The sequence below is a fragment of the Typha latifolia genome, chromosome 3 (genome assembly GCF_019914945.1).
Source record: "Typha latifolia isolate L0001 chromosome 3, TyphaL0001v2, whole genome shotgun sequence".
Taxonomy (NCBI): domain Eukaryota; kingdom Viridiplantae; phylum Streptophyta; class Magnoliopsida; order Poales; family Typhaceae; genus Typha; species Typha latifolia.
The window spans coordinates 14,950,129-14,972,960 of NC_133088.1; the positions used below are offsets into that span (position 1 = coordinate 14,950,129).

The 22,832-nt window shown below is 39.9% G+C and overlaps 5 protein-coding genes across 7 annotated transcripts; 3 read left to right on the top strand and 2 right to left on the bottom strand.

The window, feature by feature from the left end:
• Positions 1-703: 703 nt before the first annotated feature.
• LOC140784490 (plasmodesmata-located protein 8) lies at positions 704-3,174 on the top strand. 3 transcript variants are annotated; one of them, XM_073131938.1, is made up of 3 exons: positions 704-1,666; positions 2,494-2,595; positions 2,694-3,174. In XM_073131938.1, the coding sequence occupies exons 1-3, from the start codon at positions 913-915 to the stop codon at positions 2,696-2,698; spliced, it is 861 nt and encodes a 286-aa protein (XP_072988039.1). In that variant the 5' UTR covers positions 704-912; the 3' UTR covers positions 2,699-3,174. The 3 variants fall into 3 exon arrangements, with proteins under 3 accessions (XP_072988039.1, XP_072988041.1, XP_072988040.1); XM_073131939.1 differs by having other exon boundaries at positions 834-1,666; positions 2,551-2,595; XM_073131940.1 differs by lacking the exon at positions 2,494-2,595.
• Positions 3,175-6,698: 3,524 nt separating this feature from the next.
• On the bottom strand, positions 6,699-8,593 carry LOC140784687 (pectinesterase-like). Its single transcript, XM_073132211.1, has 2 exons — positions 7,689-8,593; positions 6,699-7,605 (listed from the first exon to the last, which is right to left on the bottom strand). The coding sequence occupies exons 1-2, from the start codon at positions 8,563-8,565 to the stop codon at positions 6,917-6,919; spliced, it is 1,566 nt and encodes a 521-aa protein (XP_072988312.1). The 5' UTR covers positions 8,566-8,593; the 3' UTR covers positions 6,699-6,916.
• A 1,341-nt stretch (positions 8,594-9,934) lies between these two features.
• Positions 9,935-14,809, top strand: LOC140785160 (hsp70-Hsp90 organizing protein-like). The gene is made up of 7 exons (XM_073132921.1): positions 9,935-10,978; positions 12,139-12,427; positions 12,954-13,039; positions 13,793-14,016; positions 14,106-14,172; positions 14,257-14,316; positions 14,444-14,809. The coding sequence occupies exons 1-7, from the start codon at positions 10,100-10,102 to the stop codon at positions 14,555-14,557; spliced, it is 1,719 nt and encodes a 572-aa protein (XP_072989022.1). The 5' UTR covers positions 9,935-10,099; the 3' UTR covers positions 14,558-14,809.
• Positions 14,810-15,801: 992 nt separating this feature from the next.
• Positions 15,802-20,259, bottom strand: LOC140785159 (elongation factor G-2, chloroplastic-like). The gene is made up of 4 exons (XM_073132919.1): positions 19,870-20,259; positions 17,372-18,786; positions 16,327-16,839; positions 15,802-16,213 (listed from the first exon to the last, which is right to left on the bottom strand). Exons 1-4 carry the CDS (start codon positions 20,114-20,116, stop codon positions 16,043-16,045), a joined length of 2,346 nt encoding a protein of 781 aa, XP_072989020.1. The 5' UTR covers positions 20,117-20,259; the 3' UTR covers positions 15,802-16,042.
• A 1,587-nt stretch (positions 20,260-21,846) lies between these two features.
• LOC140784461 (21 kDa protein-like) lies at positions 21,847-22,630 on the top strand. The gene has a single exon (XM_073131880.1). The coding sequence runs from the start codon at positions 21,871-21,873 to the stop codon at positions 22,468-22,470; it is 600 nt and encodes a 199-aa protein (XP_072987981.1). The 5' UTR covers positions 21,847-21,870; the 3' UTR covers positions 22,471-22,630.
• The last annotated feature ends 202 nt before the right edge of the window (positions 22,631-22,832 follow it).

Below are 22,832 nucleotides of genomic sequence, written 5' to 3' on the forward strand. Positions count from 1 at the left end.
GAACATCCACAGAAAAAGGACCGCTTATTCTTTCATTAGCTTTAGCCACAGTGTCATACCCACCACTGGGAGAGTCCGAGGTGAAATTCTCTGTAGAATAAATTTAAGGATATTCTTGGCTAATTAAATATATTTTTATTTTTTTTATATCTATAAAACTAACTAATTAAATTTACATGCTTGTGCCCCGTAAGAAAAGAAAAGAAAAAAAAAACCCCATGAAACTTTTAATTTAGGAGAAATAAAAGGCAGTAGACAAGCGTGCAGTCTTATCCACTTGACTGTTTGCTATGTGGTCCAAAAGCCACAAAAAAAAAAAAAAAAGAGTCGATCGAAACAACGAGAGCACCAAACGATCTACTTTCATTGGAAGGCACGAACAATAATTTCCCCTCCAAGAAGGGGGGCAACATACATTTTGCAACTATTCACCTCCCTCTAATTTGAATTTGGGCGACCAAATATCCAATGGATTGACATAAAGCGTGATTCTTACTTACGCTGTAATGGCCCTTTCGCCTTTAATAATAAGATTCACTGCCATTGTCTATCTATCAAGGTCCTCCTTGACTACTACGGTAAAAGACGATCTGGAATTTTTCATAAAGAAGCCAAGTCTAAGGTACTACCTGTCTACCTGACCGCAAGGCAGCAATTATGGAAGGGAAAACTTTACATGCCAGTCCATGAAAATTAGAGATTTTTTATTTTTTGTTGGAGTTTTTGCTGAAACATCCCTGTGAGAACCTTTATTTGGTTACATAACCCTCAACTTGTATAAATATGAAGAGTATACAGACAAAATAATTGACTTTTAGACTACAGAGACAGAGGGAAGAATTATGACATTCCCACCATACAAAAGCAGCGAGACTCTCTTCCTCACATCTTAATAGTTAATACTCGATCACAATGCCACTTCCCAAGAAAGGACTCCACTTCCCTCCATCCTTGTTCGTCTTCCTCTACCTCACCACTTCCCTCCTCTGCCACCAAGCCAAAGAAACCACGGCGGCCTCCACCTTCATCTACGCAGGTTGCTCCCCTTCCAAGTTCCAACCCAACTCCCCCTTCCAAACCAACCTCAACTCCCTCCTCTCCTCCATCGTTTCCGCATCTTCACAGTCCACCTACAACAGCTTCTCCTCCAACGCCAACGCCAACGCGGGCGCCGGTCCCGGCTCCGCCGTCTACGGCCTGTACCAATGCCGCAGTGACCTCGGCGCCCAGGACTGCGCCACGTGCGTCCAGAGCGCCGTCGGGCAGCTCAACCTCGTCTGCCCGGACGCCTACGCTGCCTCCCTCCAGCTCGACGGCTGCTTCGTGCGATACGCCGACAGCGACTTCCTCGGGAAGCCGGACACCGGCCTCGCTTTCCGGAAGTGCAGCACGAGCACGAGCAACGACGTGGAGTTCTTGCGGCGGCGGGACGACGTGTTAGCGGATCTGGGAAGCGGAGTCGGGTTTCGGGTGAGCAGCTCCGGGTCCGTGCAGGGGTACGCGCAGTGCGTCGGCGACCTGGGCGGCTCCGACTGCACCGCGTGTCTCGGGCAGGCGGTCGGGCAGCTGAAGAATTCGTGCGGCTCCGCGATGGCCGCTGACGTCTACTTGGCCCAGTGCTACGCCAGGTATTGGGCTTCCGGCTATTACTTCCGCTCTACTGGAGGTTAGTAGCACATCACTTGCATGCATTTATTAGTACATAATACCAATAATTTCATTATTTTTCTATTTCAATTATTTAACTTTGTCCATCACTTGGTCTCTGAAAAAAAATCTAATCTTGAAGGACACCAACACTATTTAAATATAGAGGCGATGTGAAATTTGTTGATGCTCGGTTCATATTCAATGGGCTAATAGGATGACTATTGCAGCTTAATTTGAGAGCACTTCGGCATAAGAGCCGGTATAGTACCCTAAAATATGAGAATATATTCCTCAAATATAACTTTTTGATAACTCGGAAGGATAAGTTCCTTCCGGAATAAAATAGTCTAGAACCATATCATCTAAATGAAGTGCGTTTAAATCGTTAACTAAAATCTTATTGATTAATTGACTGTAGATATTGCATAGTCTTTTAGCTAGTTCTTGGATCCACCCATCTTTTGAATTCAAATTTTGCCAACATGCGCCGCTGTCCTAAAACTTTAAAGTTTATGTTTGTTTTGGCATTCTTTATTACACAAAGAAAGATCAATATGCCACTTTTCAGAACTCCCATCATCACACATAATATATATAGTATTGGCACTCTAATCTCCATACCCTATCCACATTAAGAATATGATTCCTTTTGCTACTAGCCACAAAAATAAACTACAGAATGTACTGTCTAACTAAAAAAGCAAGTGCGCATATTGAAGCACAGTAGACCCACCAAGACCACCACTGCTTGGCGAACTGATATGAAATATATTCTTAAAGGATAACAAAACCTCATCAAACTAATTGGATCCTTTTCTTTTATTGTTGCTCGATGTGGTATAGATTATTCAGATGATGACATTGGAAGAACTGTGGCAATAATAGTTGGCATCTTGGCAGGACTGGCCCTCATTGTGGTCTTCATTTCTTTTCTCAAAAGAGCATGCAAGTTCTTATCCCTTCTCATGTCCTCATTTCCTTTATTTTTTTGTTCTTCTCCTCTTTATGTCTCTAGATTAAGAGTATGTGATTCGTGAATGCAGGCTAGCCAGTATCTGATGCCTTCTCTAAATGACTGAATTCTGCCACCATGAGACATGAAAAGAGCCACTGTACGCAAGCAGATGCAGTTACTGACATACTTGGGCTAAAGCAAGCCTTTTGTATTCATCTTTCATTAACAATAGGCCCGATTTTTCCAGTCTAATCTGATGAAAATTTCGCTCTAAAGCTTTATGGCCGGCTTATTTTTGTCGATATTCGATCAGATTTGTGCCGAAGAAGCTGCGAATTACTACCTGAACATGGCTATCATCGCCTCAGAGGAATTCATCTAGCAATCAGCATGATTTCTTTGTAAGCAGTAGTCTTCTGGAGTTAACCTTTTTTTCTTCTTCTTTTGCATTAATCCAGTAGCTTTCCTATCAGATACCTGGCCTACAATTTGCTTTTAAGTTTGCAAAGTATTGCCACCAATTAACAAAGCATTTAAAGTGATCATAAACAAATAGAGACACTTCCCTATCTCATACACCTCTCATTAAATATTGTTAGATGAGCTTCACTATCCTTTCATTTATTTATGAAACATATCCTGAAATTGACAATCTCGGTTTATCGAAACAATAATTCCTACAAAAACTTCCATGCCCACTAAATTTGGATATTTTCTATTGTAAACCCTCAATTTCTGTTTATTGCTGATTAAAACACTTTTTTCGAGTATCCAAATCGACGTATTCTCTTCTCAATTATTATATAGGGAAAACAAAGAGTAATTGTACTCAAGGCATAATTTATCTTAGTTACTGTATTTGTTTTCAATTATAAATTCCCTTATGTGATTTTATTCTATCAGGTTAAATAAAATCGGGGGTAATTTTTAGAAATATAATAGAGAAAAAAATATCCACAAATTTTTTATAGGTCCCTAAGGTGTCACGAAGTCATTGAAAAGAAGAGTTAATGAATGTCACTGTTGAGTTCACTGTATCTCAATTATCAAGATCATGTCATAAAAATATTGTCCAAGAGATCTAAAAGCGAATTCTTGAATATAGATATGAATATGTGAATCTTTGAAAAAAAAACATAAATAGGAACATAGTAAGACGTTGGGATGACAACTTCCTCATATTGATAAGAAGTGAACTGAGACTGGGTGTTGGTTGTCGAAGAGTCTTCTTCAAGCCAAAGTTAGATAAATGTGTGTTGGTTGTAGATGAGTTTTTTTTTATAGATATGTAAGTTGATTTGGATGTCTTCTACTCAATTGGGTGCATAATATAATATACCAGCCCTAGCTAGAAGCTCTCCTAGGGTTTCAAATATTTTTCTCTCCTTGTGATTCTCTCCATTGATGGCGATGCCCCGTAGTTTTTTTCCTCTCCGCTCCCCTAACAATTTTGGTTAAAAGTGGGAGAGATATTCCTTCCTATACTAAGAGGATAATTTCCTCCTCCCTTAGTGTCTTCTTCCCTTCTCTTCTTTCTCTGCCACTTCCTCTCTAATTCCTCATTCTACACCGTCATCGCTCCTCTTCTCTTTGTAGTTGCCATTCCCCTCCCCTCCTACGAACCCCCTCCCTCGTCGAACCCTAGGAGCCACCATTGGATCGACATGGTCTAGGCTTGTTGGATTAATCAACGGAACACCTTCCTCTTCTTCTTTTTTGTGTGTGTAGGTTTGCCAAAAATTTGTTGTTTTATGATGATTTAGTGATTTAGGCAGTATTTTTTTTTCCTATATTTCTATGTGCCCTTTAGACTTAATACTATGCATCTTTCTATTATATTATTCTTGTCCCCAAGTAGTGGGTGCTCGTTCAAACTCTCTCTTATTTTTCTTATGTATCAAGCTTATGAAATATCTGACTAATACAAATAACATCTCTTGTCTACGTGCTTTCTTTCTCTAAGAAAAGAAAATGAAATTTAGTTTGGTGGATATAAATTGTTCTTTATTGGATATTTTTCTCCCGTATATATGTGTGTATATGTATAACACCTTATACTTTTTATATTTTTTTTATTAAGATCATGCCTTAGAAAATTTGTAATTCAACCCTTTTTTCCTATAAATTTTATACGACGAGTTTACTAAATCCAAATATTTTTATATTAAAAGATATAAACCAAGAAATACTCTATAATTTATAAAATATCTAAATTAATCTGAATATGATAGAATGATTAGATCTAGGAAGAGTTTTTTGTTTTTTTTGGATAGAAGTGACCTAGAATGGGATGACTTAAAAAAGGTGAGTCAAAATTAGAATATTTTTTAGAGTATTTTAATAATTTAGTTAATAGAATTACATAAATTATAAATTAGGGTTAGTGATAGTTAGATAACGTAAAAGTAGAGGGTTATATGAAAATAACAGAAAAAAAAGTGAGAGATATATTTACAAATTTTTTGAAGATAAGGTATTAATTAAAATAATAATAATAATAATAGTGTGTTATTTAATAATTCTCTATTAGATCCTAAATTATAGATCATTTTCACATACACCCCTCCCTCGTAATTTTTTTTAATTACATAGACCTGTTATGCTATTAGTTTTTTTTTTCTTTTGTTACCTTCCATTTATAAATTGTCACCTAAATCATGTGTGCATAGATTTGTGATTTTTATACTCTAATATTAGGTGAAAAGAAATAAAGACTTGAAATCATATCTACATGGGTTTAGATATAGTAGCAATATTGCTATCTGATTCGGATCTGAATACGGATATAAATTTTACAAAATGTTCGAATCCAGATTTAGATAATCAAGTAACATTTCACTAGTATATCCAAACTCTCGTGTTAAGTGGATGGATTCAGATCCTAATGACCATCTCCTTGTGTAGTCCCATTAATATAGGTGCCAGAGAGAAGAGGAAGACTATTAATGATAATGAATTCAATTTGGTAAATGTGACAAATGTGATTTCTAAGGTTTGTGTTCTCTCTTTCTTGGGTGAAGTTCACTTTATTATTATTATTATTATTATTATTATTATAAAACTATAGTTAGTTTTCTATTTGACAAATATCGGAATGCATGTTTGAAATCAATTTATATGATTCGTGCTGATCTATATCTAGTTAATGAGGATATAATTTTAAATCTTATTATACATCTAATATATGTATTCCAAAAGTATGAATCCACATATGAGTTTAGTATTATCTAGTCTCTTAATTTCTATCAATACTTACTCTCTTACTTGTCTAATATCTTCAATCTATTTTAACAAAAAAATATAATGGATAATGAATGAAAGAATTATTCATAAGATTTTACTCTTAGTAAAATAGTAAATGAAAATTTTATTCCGTAATGCATACTATAGCTTTGGATAGTAGTTAACGTGTAATAAGAATTGGAAGTTTGGTGTTGCCATATTGGTATTCGCGTTAGTTCGTTCAATTGAACAGCTGGCACATCGGATCCGGGCTCGGGTCACGAAACAGAGAATTATGGACCCGGAAGAATCGGATCCGGCGCAGCAGTCGGAGTCACCGATTGCTCATTTTTATTATTTCATTAATCTTTAAATGCCTTCCTTAATTAATGACCAACCAATCCCTTCCCGCCGTTTGCCGCGCTCGAGATCAATCGCGGACTTTGACGTTCGTGCGAAGAAGATTCTAAACCAAGCCTTTGAATTCGGACCCCCAAATAAATAAAATACCGATGTTTGAATTCCTTCTAAATTTCTTCTCCTCTTTTTTAAGTCTCTACGTTAGCTGTACAATATGTATATATATATATTGATATTAAATTCCGTCTTTAAAAGAATTTATAGTAAGAATTAATCATTGGGTCTGTGTCAACATTATGCTAACTTGATTGCTCTTCCTATTCCTACCGGGTAGTGCGGCGCCATTAGTTATTGGCAGAGCCGGTAATGGAACAGTTACAATGGTAGCTGGATAATTAAGCTGCTTGGTAGATTTGATCCTAAATATCTATACTTTGTTTAGAATATAATAACTATTCTGCAAATTAATATGGTGTTTAATTTAGTTTCTCTGTAACGCAAACGAACAAACTTTTTGGAATTCTAATGGCTTGCATGCCTTCACATCAACGACAAGAGTTTGTGTAACATGCTACTGAAGTGCAGAGAAAAGGGAACTTTAACCTTGCAAGAAATCAAATGATTATAAGATTATAATCAACTAGAGTATGAAATAAGAATGCCAACAATAGTACAGACACTAATCAATTAAACTTTTTTTTTTTTTTTCTCTCCTTAAGCTAGCTCTAATTATAGCCCTAATTTGTACGGCACGCCGGTCGACCGTATCCAGGTGCCGCCGGCAATGAACCTTCCGACGCTGAATTGCCTAACGTACAACGGCCGCGCGATGATATGGTACCCCGGCCACCGCACCCGCATCGACAACCTCGACCCCGGCCCAGAGTTGCCATACTCGGCGTAGAACAACGTGCTGAGCGCGAAGTTGCCGTTGAACGGCAACCACCCGACCGGATCAATAATGCTGTCAATATAGTTCCTAATGTATACTGTTCTTGAGTACTGCATCCATGGCCTACCAAGGTAGGTCTTCACCGTCCGATGAACTAGCCAGTACTCGGGCGTAGCTCTAATCCTACTCGAGTGGATCACTATCCCAGTGTTCTGGTTCGGGTCACTGCGACCTTGGGCAGTGATCACATTAGACTCGCCGTGTCTCGGTTTCCTGGCATAAATGTTGCAGTTCTGGATCACCGCCGCTGCGTTGCCAAAGATGAAGTCTATGGTCCCGTAGATATCACATTCCCTATAGAATTGCCTTTGGGAGAAGACACAGAGTGTGTCTTGGTAGCCTTCGATGCTACAACGGTAGAAGATGGATCGATCGGAGCCGGAGAGCAGCGCCACCGCCTGCGATCCCGGCCCGAACGTGTTGCGAAACGTGATTCCGGTGGCTATGAATCCATCTCCAAATACACCTACATGTAACAAATGTTTGCTCACGCTATCCGCTATTATATCTAAACAGAAAGAGAGGAGATTATTTATTTTAATATCTTACTGAAAGTCGGGGAGCTAAAAGTGGTGTAGCCATTCGCGACGCTGCGGCTCCCGGTGATTACCGTCTTCCCGATGCCGTCGCCGATGAGGGTCAGATCATTAAAGCTACTAACCACCTGCACATTTTCGTTATACACCCCGGCCTTCACGTAAATCACAAACCTCCCTTTCCTCCTCTGCGCCGCAGCGGCGTTGACGGCATCCTTAATGGTGCGGAAATTTCCGGAGCCATCTCGTGCTACGACCAAGTTGGCGCGAGTCGATTTTAGCTGTAGTAATCTCCGGTTCGCAAGCTGCATCCATCCCGGTGCATCGCTCACGGCACTGGTGGTGTTACTGTTGTTCTTGTTGACGGCGAGGAGGTTGCTTATGAGATCGGAGACGTTGTACCGGAACACCGGCTCGACGAACCCATCGGGCGCGGCGAGCTCCGCGAACCCCTTCCGGCACGTCTCGAGATTCGTGAGCGCGGCAGAGAGCCACGTCTGGGAGTCCAGCTGGCTGCAGGTGGCGTTGCTACTGCGGTGGAGGGTGCGGTTGAGCTGCAGGGCGGCGTTGGTGTAGAGCCTCCAGCAGTCGAGCCACGCCTTCCGCTCGGCATCGGACTGGCACCGCACTCCGAGGCGCTTGAGGTGGCTCTGGGCGTGGTCGGTGAGGTTTACGGTGAGCTTCAGGGAGAGCTGGTACAGGTTTTCCCGGCCAGCTGAAGGCCCATGGCGCAAGTAGTAGCGGCAGGGCCCGGGGTGCGGCGTAGCTTCGCACCACCGGTCGATGCCGGAGTCATCTTCCCCTCCTTCTGGATAGGAGATGGAAGGATAGAGAAGAGAAAGGAAGGAGATCAAAATGGCGATGAGTAAGAGGGAGGTAGGAATATGCATGGCTAAAGGTTTTCTTTTTTAGGAGGGAGAGAAAGAGGGAGAGTATTGGGTGGAATTTAAAGGGAGAGAATAGATTGACTTAGCTTGTTTAGGTGAAGGTGCAATAGTGCCATGGTCAGAAGGTCAACATGTAACGCAAGAAGTTGAATAATAAAAGTGCATGTTAGGCAAACTCAAGAAGAGTCGATCTAAAATCCACTTCTCTTAAACTTGGTCTCATGTATGACATTTATTAGGTTGGCCTACCTAACCGTAGGTATTGGGAAGAGATATCCGAATAATAAATGGATTTTATATCGATGATAAATAAAATGCGTACCTAGAAGGCTTCAAATTGGTACGCACCAATGCCAGTGCTCGGCCCGTATAAGACAGCTATCCTCGGTTTAATCCAAAACTCTTCCTCCAATGTGAAACAAAAGAGGGAAAGAATACGAGTAACGTTTCGTGCTGCAAGATTGCACCAACGCAAAGCATGCATTCGATCATGTGCATATTTCCGGGATTCAAGTCTAAGTTTTATCTAAACTTTAGTAAAATTCGCTTAACGATTAGGTGAGCCCAGGAGGTAAACTGAAGTAAACTGCTGCATGCTGAGTTTATTTGATTGATAACAAACAGAAGGAACCATTGGTTGGATTGCTCTGTTCCTGAAGATATCTTTTATTATTCTTTTTAATAAACGATAGATTTGTGTTAAAGAAAGCCAGAGCGTATCCCCAGCATAACAACCAAATAAACTCCATCCCCAGCAGTGTCAATGGTTGGCTAACCAACAAGATAAATTTTAGATTTTGTTTTTATTGCAATAACATCCTGTTTTTGAGTTATGTATAATCCAACCCCTTCTTTATATCACACTCTGGATTAATTTAAACTAATTAGTCTGTAACAAAACGTTATCTAAGTATACTAAATTTAACTTTCAGTTCCCTTTTATTTAACTTCTAAGATATTGTTGCTTAAAGTACAGTTGCAACATCTACATTTTTCAGAAGAAAAAAATCTTAAGGAAATTTTTTATTTAATGTGAGGTTAGATTAGAAAGTGTGGATATATATATATATATATATATATATATATATATATTTCTCATAGAGTTAGATAAACCGTAATCTGGGGTTAAAGATATTTAGTCAAACAATAAAATAAGGTTTCGAGTGTTTTTTTTTTTAATATTCTTTGTGGGCCTCTTAGGGTAAGAAACGTGCCAGAAGATGATTGGGCATTTCTGTGGGCCACAGTAAGAACAGATATTTAATAATTGGGCCTCACTTTGTCAATTTCTATTTTGGAGTCCCTATCCATATTGGGCTGGAAGAAAGCCCGAACAACCTAATTTTATACCCACATCTATCCTTGTACTCCCGAACATTCCAGAAGCTCTCAGAGAGATCGAACTCCTTGGTCTCCTTTAGCCTAGAACTCTCCTATAACGACTTTAAAACCCCTTCTCCTTCTCCAATTTCTTTCGCGATCTAGGGTTTTCCGTTTTACGATCTAGTTTAAGAGCTTTCTCTTATACTCTTCCCCGATGGCCGACGAGGCTAAAGCCAAGGGCAACGCCGCCTTCTCCGCCGGCCGCTTCGACGAGGCAGTCGGCCACTTCTCCGACGCCATTGCCCTGGCTCCTGCCAACCACGTCCTCTTCTCCAACCGCTCCGCCGCATTCGCCTCCCTCCACCGCTACGCCGATGCCCTTACCGATGCTGAGAAGACCGTCGAGCTTAAGCCTGATTGGGCCAAGGGATACTCTCGCCTCGGCGCCGCCCACCTCGGCCTCGGCGACGCCCCTGCTGCCATCGCCGCTTACGAGAAGGGACTCGAGCTTGATCCCTCTAATGAGGCCCTAAAGGGCGGCCTCGCCGATGCGAGGCGCGCCGCTCGCGCGTCAACGGGACAGGCGGCATCGCCCTTCGGGAAGATCTTCCAGGGTCCGGAGCTTTGGACGAAGCTGACAGCCGATCCGACGACAAGGGGCTATCTCCAGCAGCCGGATTTCGTGCAGATGCTTAGGGACGTGCAGAAGAACCCTAACAATATCAATATGTATCTTTCCGATCAAAGGATGATGCAGGTTCTCGGGGTATTGCTGAATGTGAAGATGAGGGCGCCGACGGATGAGATGGAGCGGGAGATGGCGGAGCCGGAGGTGGGGAAGAAGGCCGAGCCGGAGAAGAAGGAGGAGAAAAAGCCGGAACCTGAACCAGAGCCGATGGATGTGTCTGGGGAAGAGAAGGAGGCGAGGGAGAAGAAGGCGGAGGCGCAGAAGGAGAAGGAGGCAGGGAATGCGGCATACAAGAAGAAGGATTTTGAGACGGCTATACAGCACTATAGCAAAGCGATGGAACTGGATGATGAGGATATCTCCTATTTGACGAACAGGGCTGCGGTGTACTTGGAGATGGGAAAGGTGCCTGCTTAATTTCTTACTTTTGCTGCTGCAACTTATTCATTTGCAGTATGCGGTTTTATTATATTATACTTATTGGTTAGATTTTTATTATTCTTCTATTCGTTTTTCATTTTCATAATTCTACTACTAAATGTGTCATACAGTATATGTCAATTAGTGTGTAGGAAAGTGTTGTCATACCTAAAGTAGTATGTCATCTAGTTTAGATGGTAGGATTTACGTTTTTGACTACATGAAAAGTATGGAAGACCTTAGACATGTTAGGATTTTGGTCTTATTCTATATCATTTAGAGACCATGTATCTGTATTCTATATATGTGTAAATTGATATTTAGGTCCGTTGTGGTTCATAAATTTTTAATAGCAGATTGCCATTCAGGTCCTTTAGGTGGCATGATGTTTCTGCTTCATTGGGGCTGGAAATGCAAGTTATAAAATGCATTAGTGAAAGAGGGGTGATAGGCTGCTAGCTGTCTGCATTAATTAACATAAGTTTCTCTCTGCTAACTGAAAATGGTGCAATATATGGGTATAATCATACTCTGCATATCTCTTTTTCTCGCTTTTATATTGGTTTCGCCATTTAAATTTTAGTCATAATTCATACTTCAGATATCGCAATGGAGATTTCAAATTGTGTATAATGATGTCTGACATACAATTAGTACATGACTATTTGCCAGATTAAATTTGTAGATACACAGTAACAATCATATGTATTATTACAACATTTCAGATTGTTTGTTCATGTACATTGCAGTTTTTGTTTGTTGGGAAATGGATTTATGGTATTCTTGTTTTTGTTGCACATTAGAAAGTTTCACTCTATTTTACACACTTAATCCAATGTCTAAAAAGGGGATCAGAGATTGTATTTGTTTGCTAGAAGTATTTTTTGACTTTACTGCATCTTTAGTACATTTAAATTCAAACGGGAGTCTCTATATTCTATGGTGTGTTCTGTATCGTATTCTACTAGATAAAGTTTCATATGCAATTTTGTGACTGGTATCAGCACAATTATAATGTTTTCTGTAATTTGACCATTGTTTATTGGGATGTATATGCAAAGACTGCAGCGGGTCGATGTTCCTGCTGTCAGCTTTTCAGCTTTCTTCCCGTCATGTTTCCTTGCTAATATTCTTTTTCTGCACAGTATGATGAATGTATAAAAGATTGTGATAAAGCTGTCGAGAGGGGAAGAGAACTTCGTTCTGACTTCAAAATGGTTGCAAGGGCCTTGACCAGGAAAGGAACTGCACTTGTGAAGCTTTCTAAAATCTCCAAGGATTATGACGTTGCTATTGAGACTTTCCAGAAAGCCTTAACTGAGCATCGTAACCCTGACACCCTGAAGAGGCTCAACGATGCTGAGAGAGCCAAGAAAGAATTAGAGCAACAGGAATATTTTGATCCAAAAATAGCTGACGAGGAGCGAGAGAAAGGTAGTCTCTTTTTCTTTTTTTATCACCATCTTCATATTCTTTTTCTTATTTATCTCATTGAAAATGTCTGTCAATACTTTGTTCCATTTAGTGCTTTTGGACATGTTTGCTCTTCTTCCAGTGTAGACATATTGGTCAGTTAATGACAACAATTGACATATAAACTCTTATTCTATATATTACAGCAGCTCGTTCTAACTAATATTGAGGAATTTAATAGAGAAAAACATATTAGTTAATGTAAATCATTCATCTTTTTTAAGATGAAGTTTTTGTTTTGGGGCTATGTCAATTGAGATTATTCCAAGGCTTTAGTATTTGTTTGTCGCACAAAAAAACTTTTTGAATGCCCAGTGGAAACCGATTTCGCTAAAGAAAAAGCTTTTACTGAATACCTATCCCATATGCATCTACTTCACACATTTATATGATGTATACTTGTATATCTTCAATGTTCTTTCTGGTTGATTTTGACAGTTCCCTTGTGTGGCCTTAATTCATTACTCCATCAACCTTGAATGTGCAGGCAATGAGTTTTTCAAGCAGCAGAAATACCCTGAAGCAGTTAAACATTACACTGAAGCTCTACGAAGGAACCCAAAGGACCCAAGGGTAATGTTGTATGCTTCTTCCGTTTATATGGCACAAGTAGGCAAGGAGCTACTTTCGGAGCTACTTTCCTCCTACATCTACAGGAAGTTGCTATTCAGTTTTCTTAATTAATATAAGAAGCTACTCTTTTTAAACATTACACTGAAGCTCTACGAAGGATTCCAAAATCCAAATGACCCAGGGGTAACGTTTTATCACTTAATGCTTCTTCCATTTATGGCACAAGTAGGCAAGGAACTACTTTTCCTCCTACTTGTACAGGAAGTTTCTATCCGGTTATCTTTATTACTATAAAAAGCTACTATTACACTAAAGCATTACTAAGGAATCCACATGACCCAACGGTAATGTTTTATGCTTCTTCCATTTATAAGACAAGTAGGCAAGGGACTACTTTTTACAGGAAGTTGCTATTCGGTTATCTTATTAATATAAGAAGCTACTATTTAGGCAATCTGAAGCTAAGGAGTTATAATTACTTAGATCTTCGCTGTTCCCTGGCAGTACTGTTACTTCAATTATTTGTGAACTCTTAATTAAAGTTATGGGGTCTCCCCCCCCTCAGAAGAGGCTTCTGGGTCTCTGTTCTTGAACATGTGTGTCTGAACAAAAATTACTACAGCAATGTCCTTCCAAGAAGCTAGGAATATGCCATCTTCTGTTTTAGTTTGACGAGCCAAAGATATCTCATCTCCTCTGTTAGCAATTTTCTTTTACTGGACAGTTAAGTATGAACTACTTGGTAATCAACAGGTATATAGTAATAGAGCTGCGTGCTACACGAAGCTTGGAGCCCTGCCTGAAGGCCTCAAGGATGCTGAGAAGTGCATTGAGCTGGATCCTACCTTCTCCAAAGGATACACAAGGAAAGGTGCAATTCAGTTTTTCATGAAAGAATATGACAAAGCATTAGAAACTTACCAGGAGGGCTTGAAACTTGATCCAAACAATCAGGAATTAATGGATGGCATTAGGAGGTAATGAACCTATGAGTTAAAGATATTTGTTTTGTCATTTATCTAAAACTCTCCTTTTGTCTAATGAATGTTTACTCGGTAAATTGCAGGTGTGTTGAACAGATTAACAAGACCAACAGAGGGGAGATCAATCCAGAGGAACTGAAAGAGAGACAGGTCAGTCTTGATACAAGTATCAGTAGTACTCTTCTATGGTAGGTTCTCAGATTTGACTTATTTAACTTTGTGATCATTTTGTAGGCAAAGGCTATGCAGGACCCAGAAATACAGAACATTTTATCTGATCCCATCATGCGACAGGTAATCGTTAGAATTATCCAACATTATTACTGACTAAATCTATTCCCAATTAGTGCTAGTCTTTGTTGGTTGCACTGATGATCTGTTTTTCCGATAAGGTCTGATAATTGGATGTTATATTGGCCAGATATTGATCGATTTCCAGGAGAATCCCAAGGCTGCTCAGGATCACTTGAAGAATCCTCAGGTGATGCACAAAATTCAGAAGCTGATTAGTGCGGGAATAGTCCAGATGAAATAAAATAAAAAAGAGCCCCTGGATGTATCTATCATGTGTGCCATTTTGGAATTGCTCTGATCTCAGTTCGTGAGTCCTTGAAACGATGTAGTTGGTATACCCATCAGAGCGTTTCTGTCCTTTTGGTAGTTGAATTTTGCAAGTATAGCTACTCGAGAACTCGATATGCATCAAGTCTTGTAAGTGTATCTATCATTTGTGCTCACTGTACTAGATGATTTTGTTCGTCTTAATTCTGAGTTACTTTCGTTTAAATTCTTCTAGTTCTGCTGGCTGAACTATGCTGAGTCTGGTGAAATATACGGTATAGTGTAAATTGTTTCCTCCTGGGAAGATTACAAATATTTCTTAGTAAGCAATTTCTGTTAATTTAGAGCAACTAATTTTTAGAACGATAAAACATCTCCATGAATTACACCCAAAAAAAAATATATCTATGTGTAGAATTAGAGAAGCAAGTCCAATTGCATAGTTCTGAGATGGTGGAAGAGCATATATTGTAAGTATCCCAAGTATTCCAAAGTCCAGTGGGCAATGGCATAGTTATTTTTGTATAATTAATTGAACCGGGCATGCTGTTGCAACCGATTTGTTATCGTCACAACTCACAACTCTTTTCCTGAGCGTGCAGCGACGCTTTACTAGGATATAGTCATGCAGCTGTTAAGATTGATTGATCATTAATCTAAATGGAAATTGGTAGAACATTCCGTATGAACATCTGAGACCTTTGTCAAGGAGATGTGGGAGTTGGATCCTCTCCACGGAATTGTTCACCAGGGAATAATGTCTTGACCTCATTTGAGACAATCTCCAGCTTTTTAAGATGGATTCCTTTTCTCTCTCAGGGAGCCTATCTCGTACCATACTGTCCTTTTCTGCCTTTGTTGCCAAGGTAATTCGCCTGTATGAGGACCCCCTTTTGGTCTGATGACTGTATGTCTTGTCCGATCTATTTGTGCTCCATTTCCTTTGCTCGTTCGGCTGAAAATGTTACAACGATCCAGTTATCTCAATTTGTTATTTTTTTTCTCTCCTTTTTCTTTTCAGACAGTCCAGTGTACGATAGACATGTTTATATGAATACAGTATCCTAGATCCAGAAGATTTCCTTAGTTATGCTTCGGTGTGTGAGCACATACAAAATTACGATTGTCATTTGTTCTAATAATCAAGTAATTTTTGGCTCCTTAATAGCAGAAATAATACGTATCTTTGGTCATTTTGACAGGATATGAGGATGACAGTTCACAACAAACGCGAGGGCGAAATTTTAAATAAGGAAAATAAAAGATCAATTCACAGGTTGATGTCAAGTGGAAAAAAAACTTACGATTACATGGTGTCCTTATTACACTTTAAAATAAATATTTAGATACACAAATTGCTAGTTTTGACACGCAGTATTGCTACAAATTGCCGCCTTAACAGATTAATCCACTTGCATGAACTAACATTCTAACAAAACATTCAAACAAAAGGAATGGTTCAAGCTGTCGCAGATTCTTGTTTTGCAGAGGAGATCTGGTTTTGGATGTGTTGTGGGACAACATCAAATTTCGCAAGCTGCATTGTGTATGAAGCGCGTCCTTTTGTTGTTCCGCGGAGAGTGCTTACATACTGGAACATTTCAGCCAGTGGTACTAAAGCTTCAACCACCTATATATTGGAAGCATCAGAAGACGATTAATTCCAGAAAGATGAACTCATGTAAAAGATCATGAAAAGGAGATTGATAGGATTGCACAAAATATATTCTTTTTTTTTCATACCTTTAGGCCTCCTGGCTTATCACCAAAACTATTGATCTGGCCTCTCCTTGAGTTTAGGTCCCCAATAACATCACCCAAATGCTCTTCAGGAGTCACAACTTCAACTTCCATAATTGGTTCGAGCAGTTTTGGAGCAGCCTTCCTCACTCCCTCACGGAAAGCACCTCGGGCTGCCAGTTGAAATGCCAGAACACTAGAATCGACATCATGGTAGGAACCATCTACTAGTACAGCTCGAACATCAACCACTGGGTAACCAGCAAGAACACCATTGCTCATGCATTCTTCCAACCCTTTCATCACACCTGGGATGTACTCTTTTGGCACTGCCCCACCCTTTATTTCACTCTTGAATTCATACCCGCTTCCTGCCTCCAAGGGTTCAAATCTCACTGTGATGTCTGCAAACTGTCCTTGTCCACCAGATTGTTTTTTGTGGACATATTGCACCTCTGAGACTCTTGAAATACTTTCACGGTAGTTGACCTGCGGTGCACCTACATTTGCTTCAACCTGTTTATGCAGTAAAAATTAGATGAAAATGAGAAACTATGAACAGAAGCTTCATATATACCAATTAAACTAGCAACCTGACAATGAAAGATATTAAGTTGCAAGAAATCATGTACAAATTTGGTTTCATGATATACACTATGTTTGGTGTCATGAGTGTATATCTAAATCAGATATTTTTATCATGCAATAGAAAGGGTTCTTCGAAATTTTTTGTTAGCATTAATGATCCAGCTAGTTATTCAAACTTCAAAAAGCATCTAATGATTATAAAGTGACTAAGGTAGTCTTGGGGGTGACAGGTGACACAAGTATATAATATTGAAGATAGATATTTTCTTTTCAAGTTTAAGATTGACAGTATTTACAAAAATAGCTTCCTTGTAAGATGAAAGGAAAGAAAAAAAGAAGTATGTTGATTCCTCTAATCATACATGCACTCACAAAGGTGACACCAATTTACTAATGAATTTAAGAAAGAGATGCTTTCACATAGAATAAATTACCGAGTATTATAAGTTAACGCACTAACCTTGTACTCTCTCTTTAGCCTATCGACAATGATTTCGAGATGCAGTTCCCCCATTCCTTCAATAACAGTTTGGTTGATTTCTTCATCCCTAGAAAAGTGAAAAGATGGGTCTTCCTGCGCAAGCTTAATTAATCCAACTGCCATTTTATCAACATCAGCCTTGGTCTTTGGTTCTATTGCAACCTTAATAACAGGATCAGGAAAGTCCATACGTTCAAGCACTATCGGTTTCTCTGGATCAGAGAGTGTTTCACCTGTGATTGTATCTTTCAGACCAGCAAGAGCAACAATATCACCTGTCAAAGCAAATTTAATATCCTCCCTACTATTTGCATGCATCTCTAGAAGCCTCCCAATTCTTTCCTTCTTCCCTTTGTTTGCATTGAGAACATAAGAACCAGCAGTTAACTTCCCAGAGTACACTCTCACAAAAGTCAGTGATCCCACGAAAGGATCGCTCATGATCTTGAAAGCCAGCCCAGAAAATGGTTCGTCATCACTAGCAAGCCTTTCGATGATTATTTCCGGGTTGTCAGCATCAGAACCCTTCATTGGTGGAACGTCAAGTGGTGAAGGCAAGAAATCAACAACAGAATCGAGCAATGGTTGAACACCTTTGTTTTTAAATGCTGATCCACATAAAACTGGAACAAAGCTGCCGGATGTTGTGCCTTTCCTGATTAATTTCTTCATAGCTTCCTCATCTGGTTCAATTCCTTCGAGATAATTTTCCATAACTTCATCATCTAATTCAACAATAGTTTCTATCATCAGTGTTCTGTACTCTTGGGCCAATTCTTGGAGATCAGCAGGTATGTCTTTATATGCAAATTGTGCACCTAATTCTTCTCCTGTCCATATAATAGCTTTCATCTTCAGTAGATCAACTACTCCTTGGAAGCTGTCCTCTGCACCAACAGGCAATTGAACTACTAGAGGTTTAGCACCCAAGTTTGTGATTATCATGTCCCTAGTTCTGAAAAAGTTAGCCCCAAGGCGATCCATTTTGTTAACAAAACATATTCTAGGGACTCCATATCTATCAGCTTGTCTCCACACAGTTTCAGATTGTGGTTCCACCCCAGCAACACTGTCAAATAGACATATAGCACCATCCAGAACCCTGAGAGCACGCTCAACTTCAAGTGTAAAATCGACATGACCAGGTGTATCAATAATGTTAATTCTGTGGTTGTTCCAGAAAGTGGTAGTTGCTGCGGATGTTATGGTTATCCCTCTTTCTTGCTCCTGCTCCATCCAGTCCATAGTAGCTGTTCCTTCGTGTACCTCACCAATTTTATAATTTCTTCCTGTATAATAGAGAATGCGCTCCGTGGTAGTGGTTTTCCCAGCATCTATGTGAGCCATAATTCCAATGTTCCGGTAATCCTTCAGCGGTATTGCTCGCTTTGATTCTGGCATCCAAAAGATGAATTTTAAATTTTAAATTACTTGCATGCTAAACAAACGCTTCTTATAGGCCCAAATATCTCTTGATATCTCAGCTCTCAAGAAGAAAAGGAGGTAGCAAAAAAAAAAATCACATCTAATCTTCCTGATATATTTGTATTATCAGTTCCTTGGCAAAGAAAATAGGGATGTGCAATTTGGAATTTGTTGAGGAGTATCTTCAAATTCGAGGGGGACCTACTACTGTTGCCAATATCTAGAGAAAAGTGGAGAAGGGAAAAAAAAATGAGAGAGAGATTTGGGATGTTCTCTGGCAGCATAGCTTTGGATTCTCTGTATGAAAGAAACATGAATATTTTTTTGTAACTACACCAGGAATAGGTGAGAAGATCTAGTCTAGGGTGCTAAATCATCTCTAATATCTCGGACAGGTCTGCGAGGTGACCATGCTGTCAAGTGGGCCACAATGCTTCTCCGGGGGTTAGCTAGTTAGCAAAATCTACTTTTTATGGAGGAAGCTCAAGGCCTTAGTGGAGATGGTTTTTGCTTGTCTTTAAAATAGGATGTTGATTTGGATTGGTGAACTAAGGTGTTTGTTGTATCCAGCGAAAGTATAAAAATTTTGATGGTTCTCTGATGAGAGCTAATCCTTTTGGTTTCTAATGAAACAGGGTGGCCTATCTACCATGTTGCCTGAAAAAAAGAGAAAAAAACAACATATAACAATACTAACAATAAGGATGTCCAAGTAACACGTACACTTAAAACGTAGAGCTAAGATGCCAAGTTGTCCTACAGATCATCTAGAAAGATCTTGAATTCATAGAAAAATTATGTGAGAAAATATAACAAATTAAATGCTAGCAATACGGTAAATTGGATAAGAGCTAAAGTAGGAATGTGTACTACTTTTAAATCAAAGCCATAATTTTGTTAGTCGGCAGTCTTATTCTGCGTAATTTACACAAACATCATGAAATCACTTCCCGCTATTAAAAATATCAAACAAAGATATAAGACTAACATAGCACAAACCCATCAATAAAGAAATCAGAGAGAGAAGTTGGGACAAGGCCAAAAACGCTAACCTTCGGGAGCAGCCATTGCGACGACGGAGAGCCTCGCCTTCGACTCTCGCGCCAACGGAGGCCGCGAATTCGACCGCAGGCGAAGGTTCCCGAAGAGGTCGGATGCGGAGGCGTGGCGGAGGCGAGAGGCGAATAAGGATTTGGGCCCGAGGAAGCGATGGGAGGCGAGAGGTAGGACACGGCGAGAGCCGTGCAAACTTCTGCAGGCGGCCGAGGGCGTCGCTCCAATAGCCGCTTCTCCCGCCATGGTTCACTTCGCCTTCTGCTTCTCTCTCTCTCTCTCTCTCTCTCTCTCTATATATATATATATATAGGCAAGCGAGATTGCTCACTAAATTGGAGAGAAAAAGAGAAGAATAGTTAAGCCATCAGGCCATGTAGTCTACTAATAAACATATAAGTGAAAAGCAAAAATGGTTCGATATCGCAAAAGATAAACCTTTGAGAGAGGGCTGGAAGGGTATGAGAGTGGCAATGACTGGCAAGGGCTGAGAAGCGTCCACGTCTCCGTACTCCCATAGCCGCAAGTGGCTCGGATGGACTCCAATCCTGATCGTTGCAATTACTCGTCCACCAAATGGCCTCTGTCGAACTGACGGCCGAGATGCTCATCTTCTTGCACTGCTCGAGTCTTAGACTGCTACTGGCCACAACTTCATACTCGAGCGACCTTGCTTTCCTCTGTGAGGTATAACATAGCAAGTTATATTTAATTTTTTGGGGGGTTAATTTGCATTTTATCCCATTGTAATTGGGAGAGACGGTTTTTGTTTAGGATTAAAGAAACATGATTGTGAAGAGACTATGGAAAAATTAAAAAGAACACCCTTTTTTCTATGCTTGATTAGAAGTGGGTTTTATCTTATTCTTAGTTTATATATAATGACAAAGAGATATTTTAATTCATGAAGATAAAGAAATTATGGGAATACAACCTGCCAATTTTTTTTTTTTTAATTCTACGAGAGGTCACGAGTTTGTTTAAATAATACAGAACAAATTACATTTACATAAAATAATTCTATGCCAAAGTATAGAACATAGTAGTTGTAGTTTTCCGGACTGAGAACCTCTAGGCTATGTTAGTAATTTTTTTTTAAATTAAAAAAAATAAAATAGATAAGAATTTGTAGATTAACTTACACGAGTATAGAATGCTCTGTTAGAGTTGGAGGATAAAAATCTGAATAAGTTTAGAAGAAAAACTACTATCGTAGGTACAATCATAATCCAATGATCTATTCCAATTTGCAAGCTAATTAGCTTGGCTTCACCAAATATGTAAGCAATTTCAAAGATTCTAAAAATAATATCATCAACAAGAGAATTCATCGCCCAAGTAAGGCTATATTAGTTGGGCCGAGCTCTTTTAGCCGAGTGGACCTCAGCCCATAACTTAGCAATTCTTTTTTTTCATTAATTATAGTTGTGGAAGAATTAATAAAAATCTTGTACCAAAGACCGAGATTTGCACACCTTGAGTGCTGACTTGGGTAAAGATAACAGACAAATGGCTCTCAGATGACAGCATATCCCATGGTCAACTACTTAATTCAAGCTTCTAATTAATTAATCACCCACGCACTACTCCCCTCAATTCAAATAAATAGATTAGCTATGCATCTCTCTTTTAACTTTTAACCACTGGACGTGTGCATAATGACACGTTTCCCAACATCAAATCATTTGGATGAAAGTTCCCGAAGCTACACTATAAGTCTTATAACACTACTCGCTTCGTTGACCTTGCACCATTTCAGAGGCGTGGCTCTCGCATTCACGAGTTCCAGCTCGACCCTTCAATTTAAGATTAATTAATAAAGATTTTACCTCGTAATCCGAGGCTATTCACATCCACTGCACACTCACATCACTGGTCTTATGAACTTTCCAAGAAGCGTCGGAAAATATTAAAAACTTTTTAATTGATCTCTCTCTATTATATATATACCGGTCCTCATGATCCAGTCCACTATACACACATAGAGAGGTCAAGATAAAATGGAAGTCCAAACGACCACTCTCCTCGTCCTACTATTCTTTGGCTCCATCTCATGCAACGCAGCGAGAGTATACGACTCGAAGAAGGCGACGACTAATGCGAACGACGACTTCATCACCCTCAGTTGTCAGAACACGACGTACCCCAGCACCTGCGTCGCCTCCCTCTCCGGCTTCTCTTCCACCATCCGATCCAGCCTCCTCGAGCTCTCCCGCGCCGCGGTCTCCGTCACCCTAACAGCCGCCGTGGACACGTCGGCGCTGGTGAACAGGCTGTCGACCAAGGGGGCGCTGACGCCTCAGGAGGCGGCGGCGGTGGAGGACTGCGTGGCGATGGTGGGCAACTCGGTGAAGGAGCTGGAGAAGTCGCTGGATGCGATGGGGGGGATGAGGAGGTCAGGGGAGACGGTGGCGGTGGAGAACGTCCAGACATGGGTCAGCGCGGCGTTGACCGACGAGAACACGTGCATGGGCGGGTTCGAAGGGGGTGACGTGGATGGGGTGGTGAAGAGGGTGGTGAGGAGGCACGTGGTTGGCCTCGCGCAGTTGACCAGCAACGCCTTGGCCCTCCTCGTTGGGCTTAGCAACTCTTCTCCGTGAAATAAAATAAAAAATAAAAAGAAAGAAGAAAGATTAGGAGTACTATCTAACATTAGATATTTCTCGTATCCATAATGTTTTGTTTAATATACGGCAGTTTAGTTTCATTTGTTTCGAGATGCTTTAATGCTAAATGGAAGTAATGTAAACATAAATCTTATATTTTCTTCTTCTTTATTCTTTTTTGCCTTTTAAGTTAAAAATCGAAATTATGATCATATTTCGTTATAACGACTATTGATTGTATTTACCATTTCACTACACACAAAGAGCTATACAAAGGGGAAAAAAACCATGAGGAGGAAAATAACGTATTCTGCGTAGATGTAGCACATATTATAGTTGAATAGATGATTAAAAGA

Excerpts from the sequence above, each read along its gene's own strand:
- LOC140784461 (XM_073131880.1), top strand. The coding sequence starts at position 21,871 with ATGGAAGTCCAAACGACCACTCTCCTCGTCCTACTATTCTTTGGCTCC.
- LOC140785159 (XM_073132919.1), bottom strand. The coding sequence starts at position 20,116 with ATGGCGGGAGAAGCGGCTATTGGAGCGACGCCCTCGGCCGCCTGCAGA. Across the intron at positions 18,787-19,869 it reads CGCAATGGCTGCTCCCGAAG|AATCAAAGCGAGCAATACCG; the intron begins GTTAGCGTTTTT and ends TTTGGATGCCAG. Across the intron at positions 16,840-17,371 it reads GGCTAAAGAGAGAGTACAAG|GTTGAAGCAAATGTAGGTGC; the intron begins GTTAGTGCGTTA and ends CTGCATAAACAG.
- LOC140784490 (XM_073131938.1), top strand. The coding sequence starts at position 913 with ATGCCACTTCCCAAGAAAGGACTCCACTTCCCTCCATCCTTGTTCGTC. Across the intron at positions 1,667-2,493 it reads TTACTTCCGCTCTACTGGAG|ATTATTCAGATGATGACATT; the intron begins GTTAGTAGCACA and ends GATGTGGTATAG.
- LOC140784687 (XM_073132211.1), bottom strand. The coding sequence starts at position 8,565 with ATGCATATTCCTACCTCCCTCTTACTCATCGCCATTTTGATCTCCTTC. Across the intron at positions 7,606-7,688 it reads TTTTAGCTCCCCGACTTTCA|GTGTATTTGGAGATGGATTC; the intron begins GTAAGATATTAA and ends TGTTACATGTAG.
- LOC140785160 (XM_073132921.1), top strand. The coding sequence starts at position 10,100 with ATGGCCGACGAGGCTAAAGCCAAGGGCAACGCCGCCTTCTCCGCCGGC. Across the intron at positions 12,428-12,953 it reads TGACGAGGAGCGAGAGAAAG|GCAATGAGTTTTTCAAGCAG; the intron begins GTAGTCTCTTTT and ends TTGAATGTGCAG. Across the intron at positions 14,173-14,256 it reads AGGAACTGAAAGAGAGACAG|GCAAAGGCTATGCAGGACCC; the intron begins GTCAGTCTTGAT and ends ATCATTTTGTAG.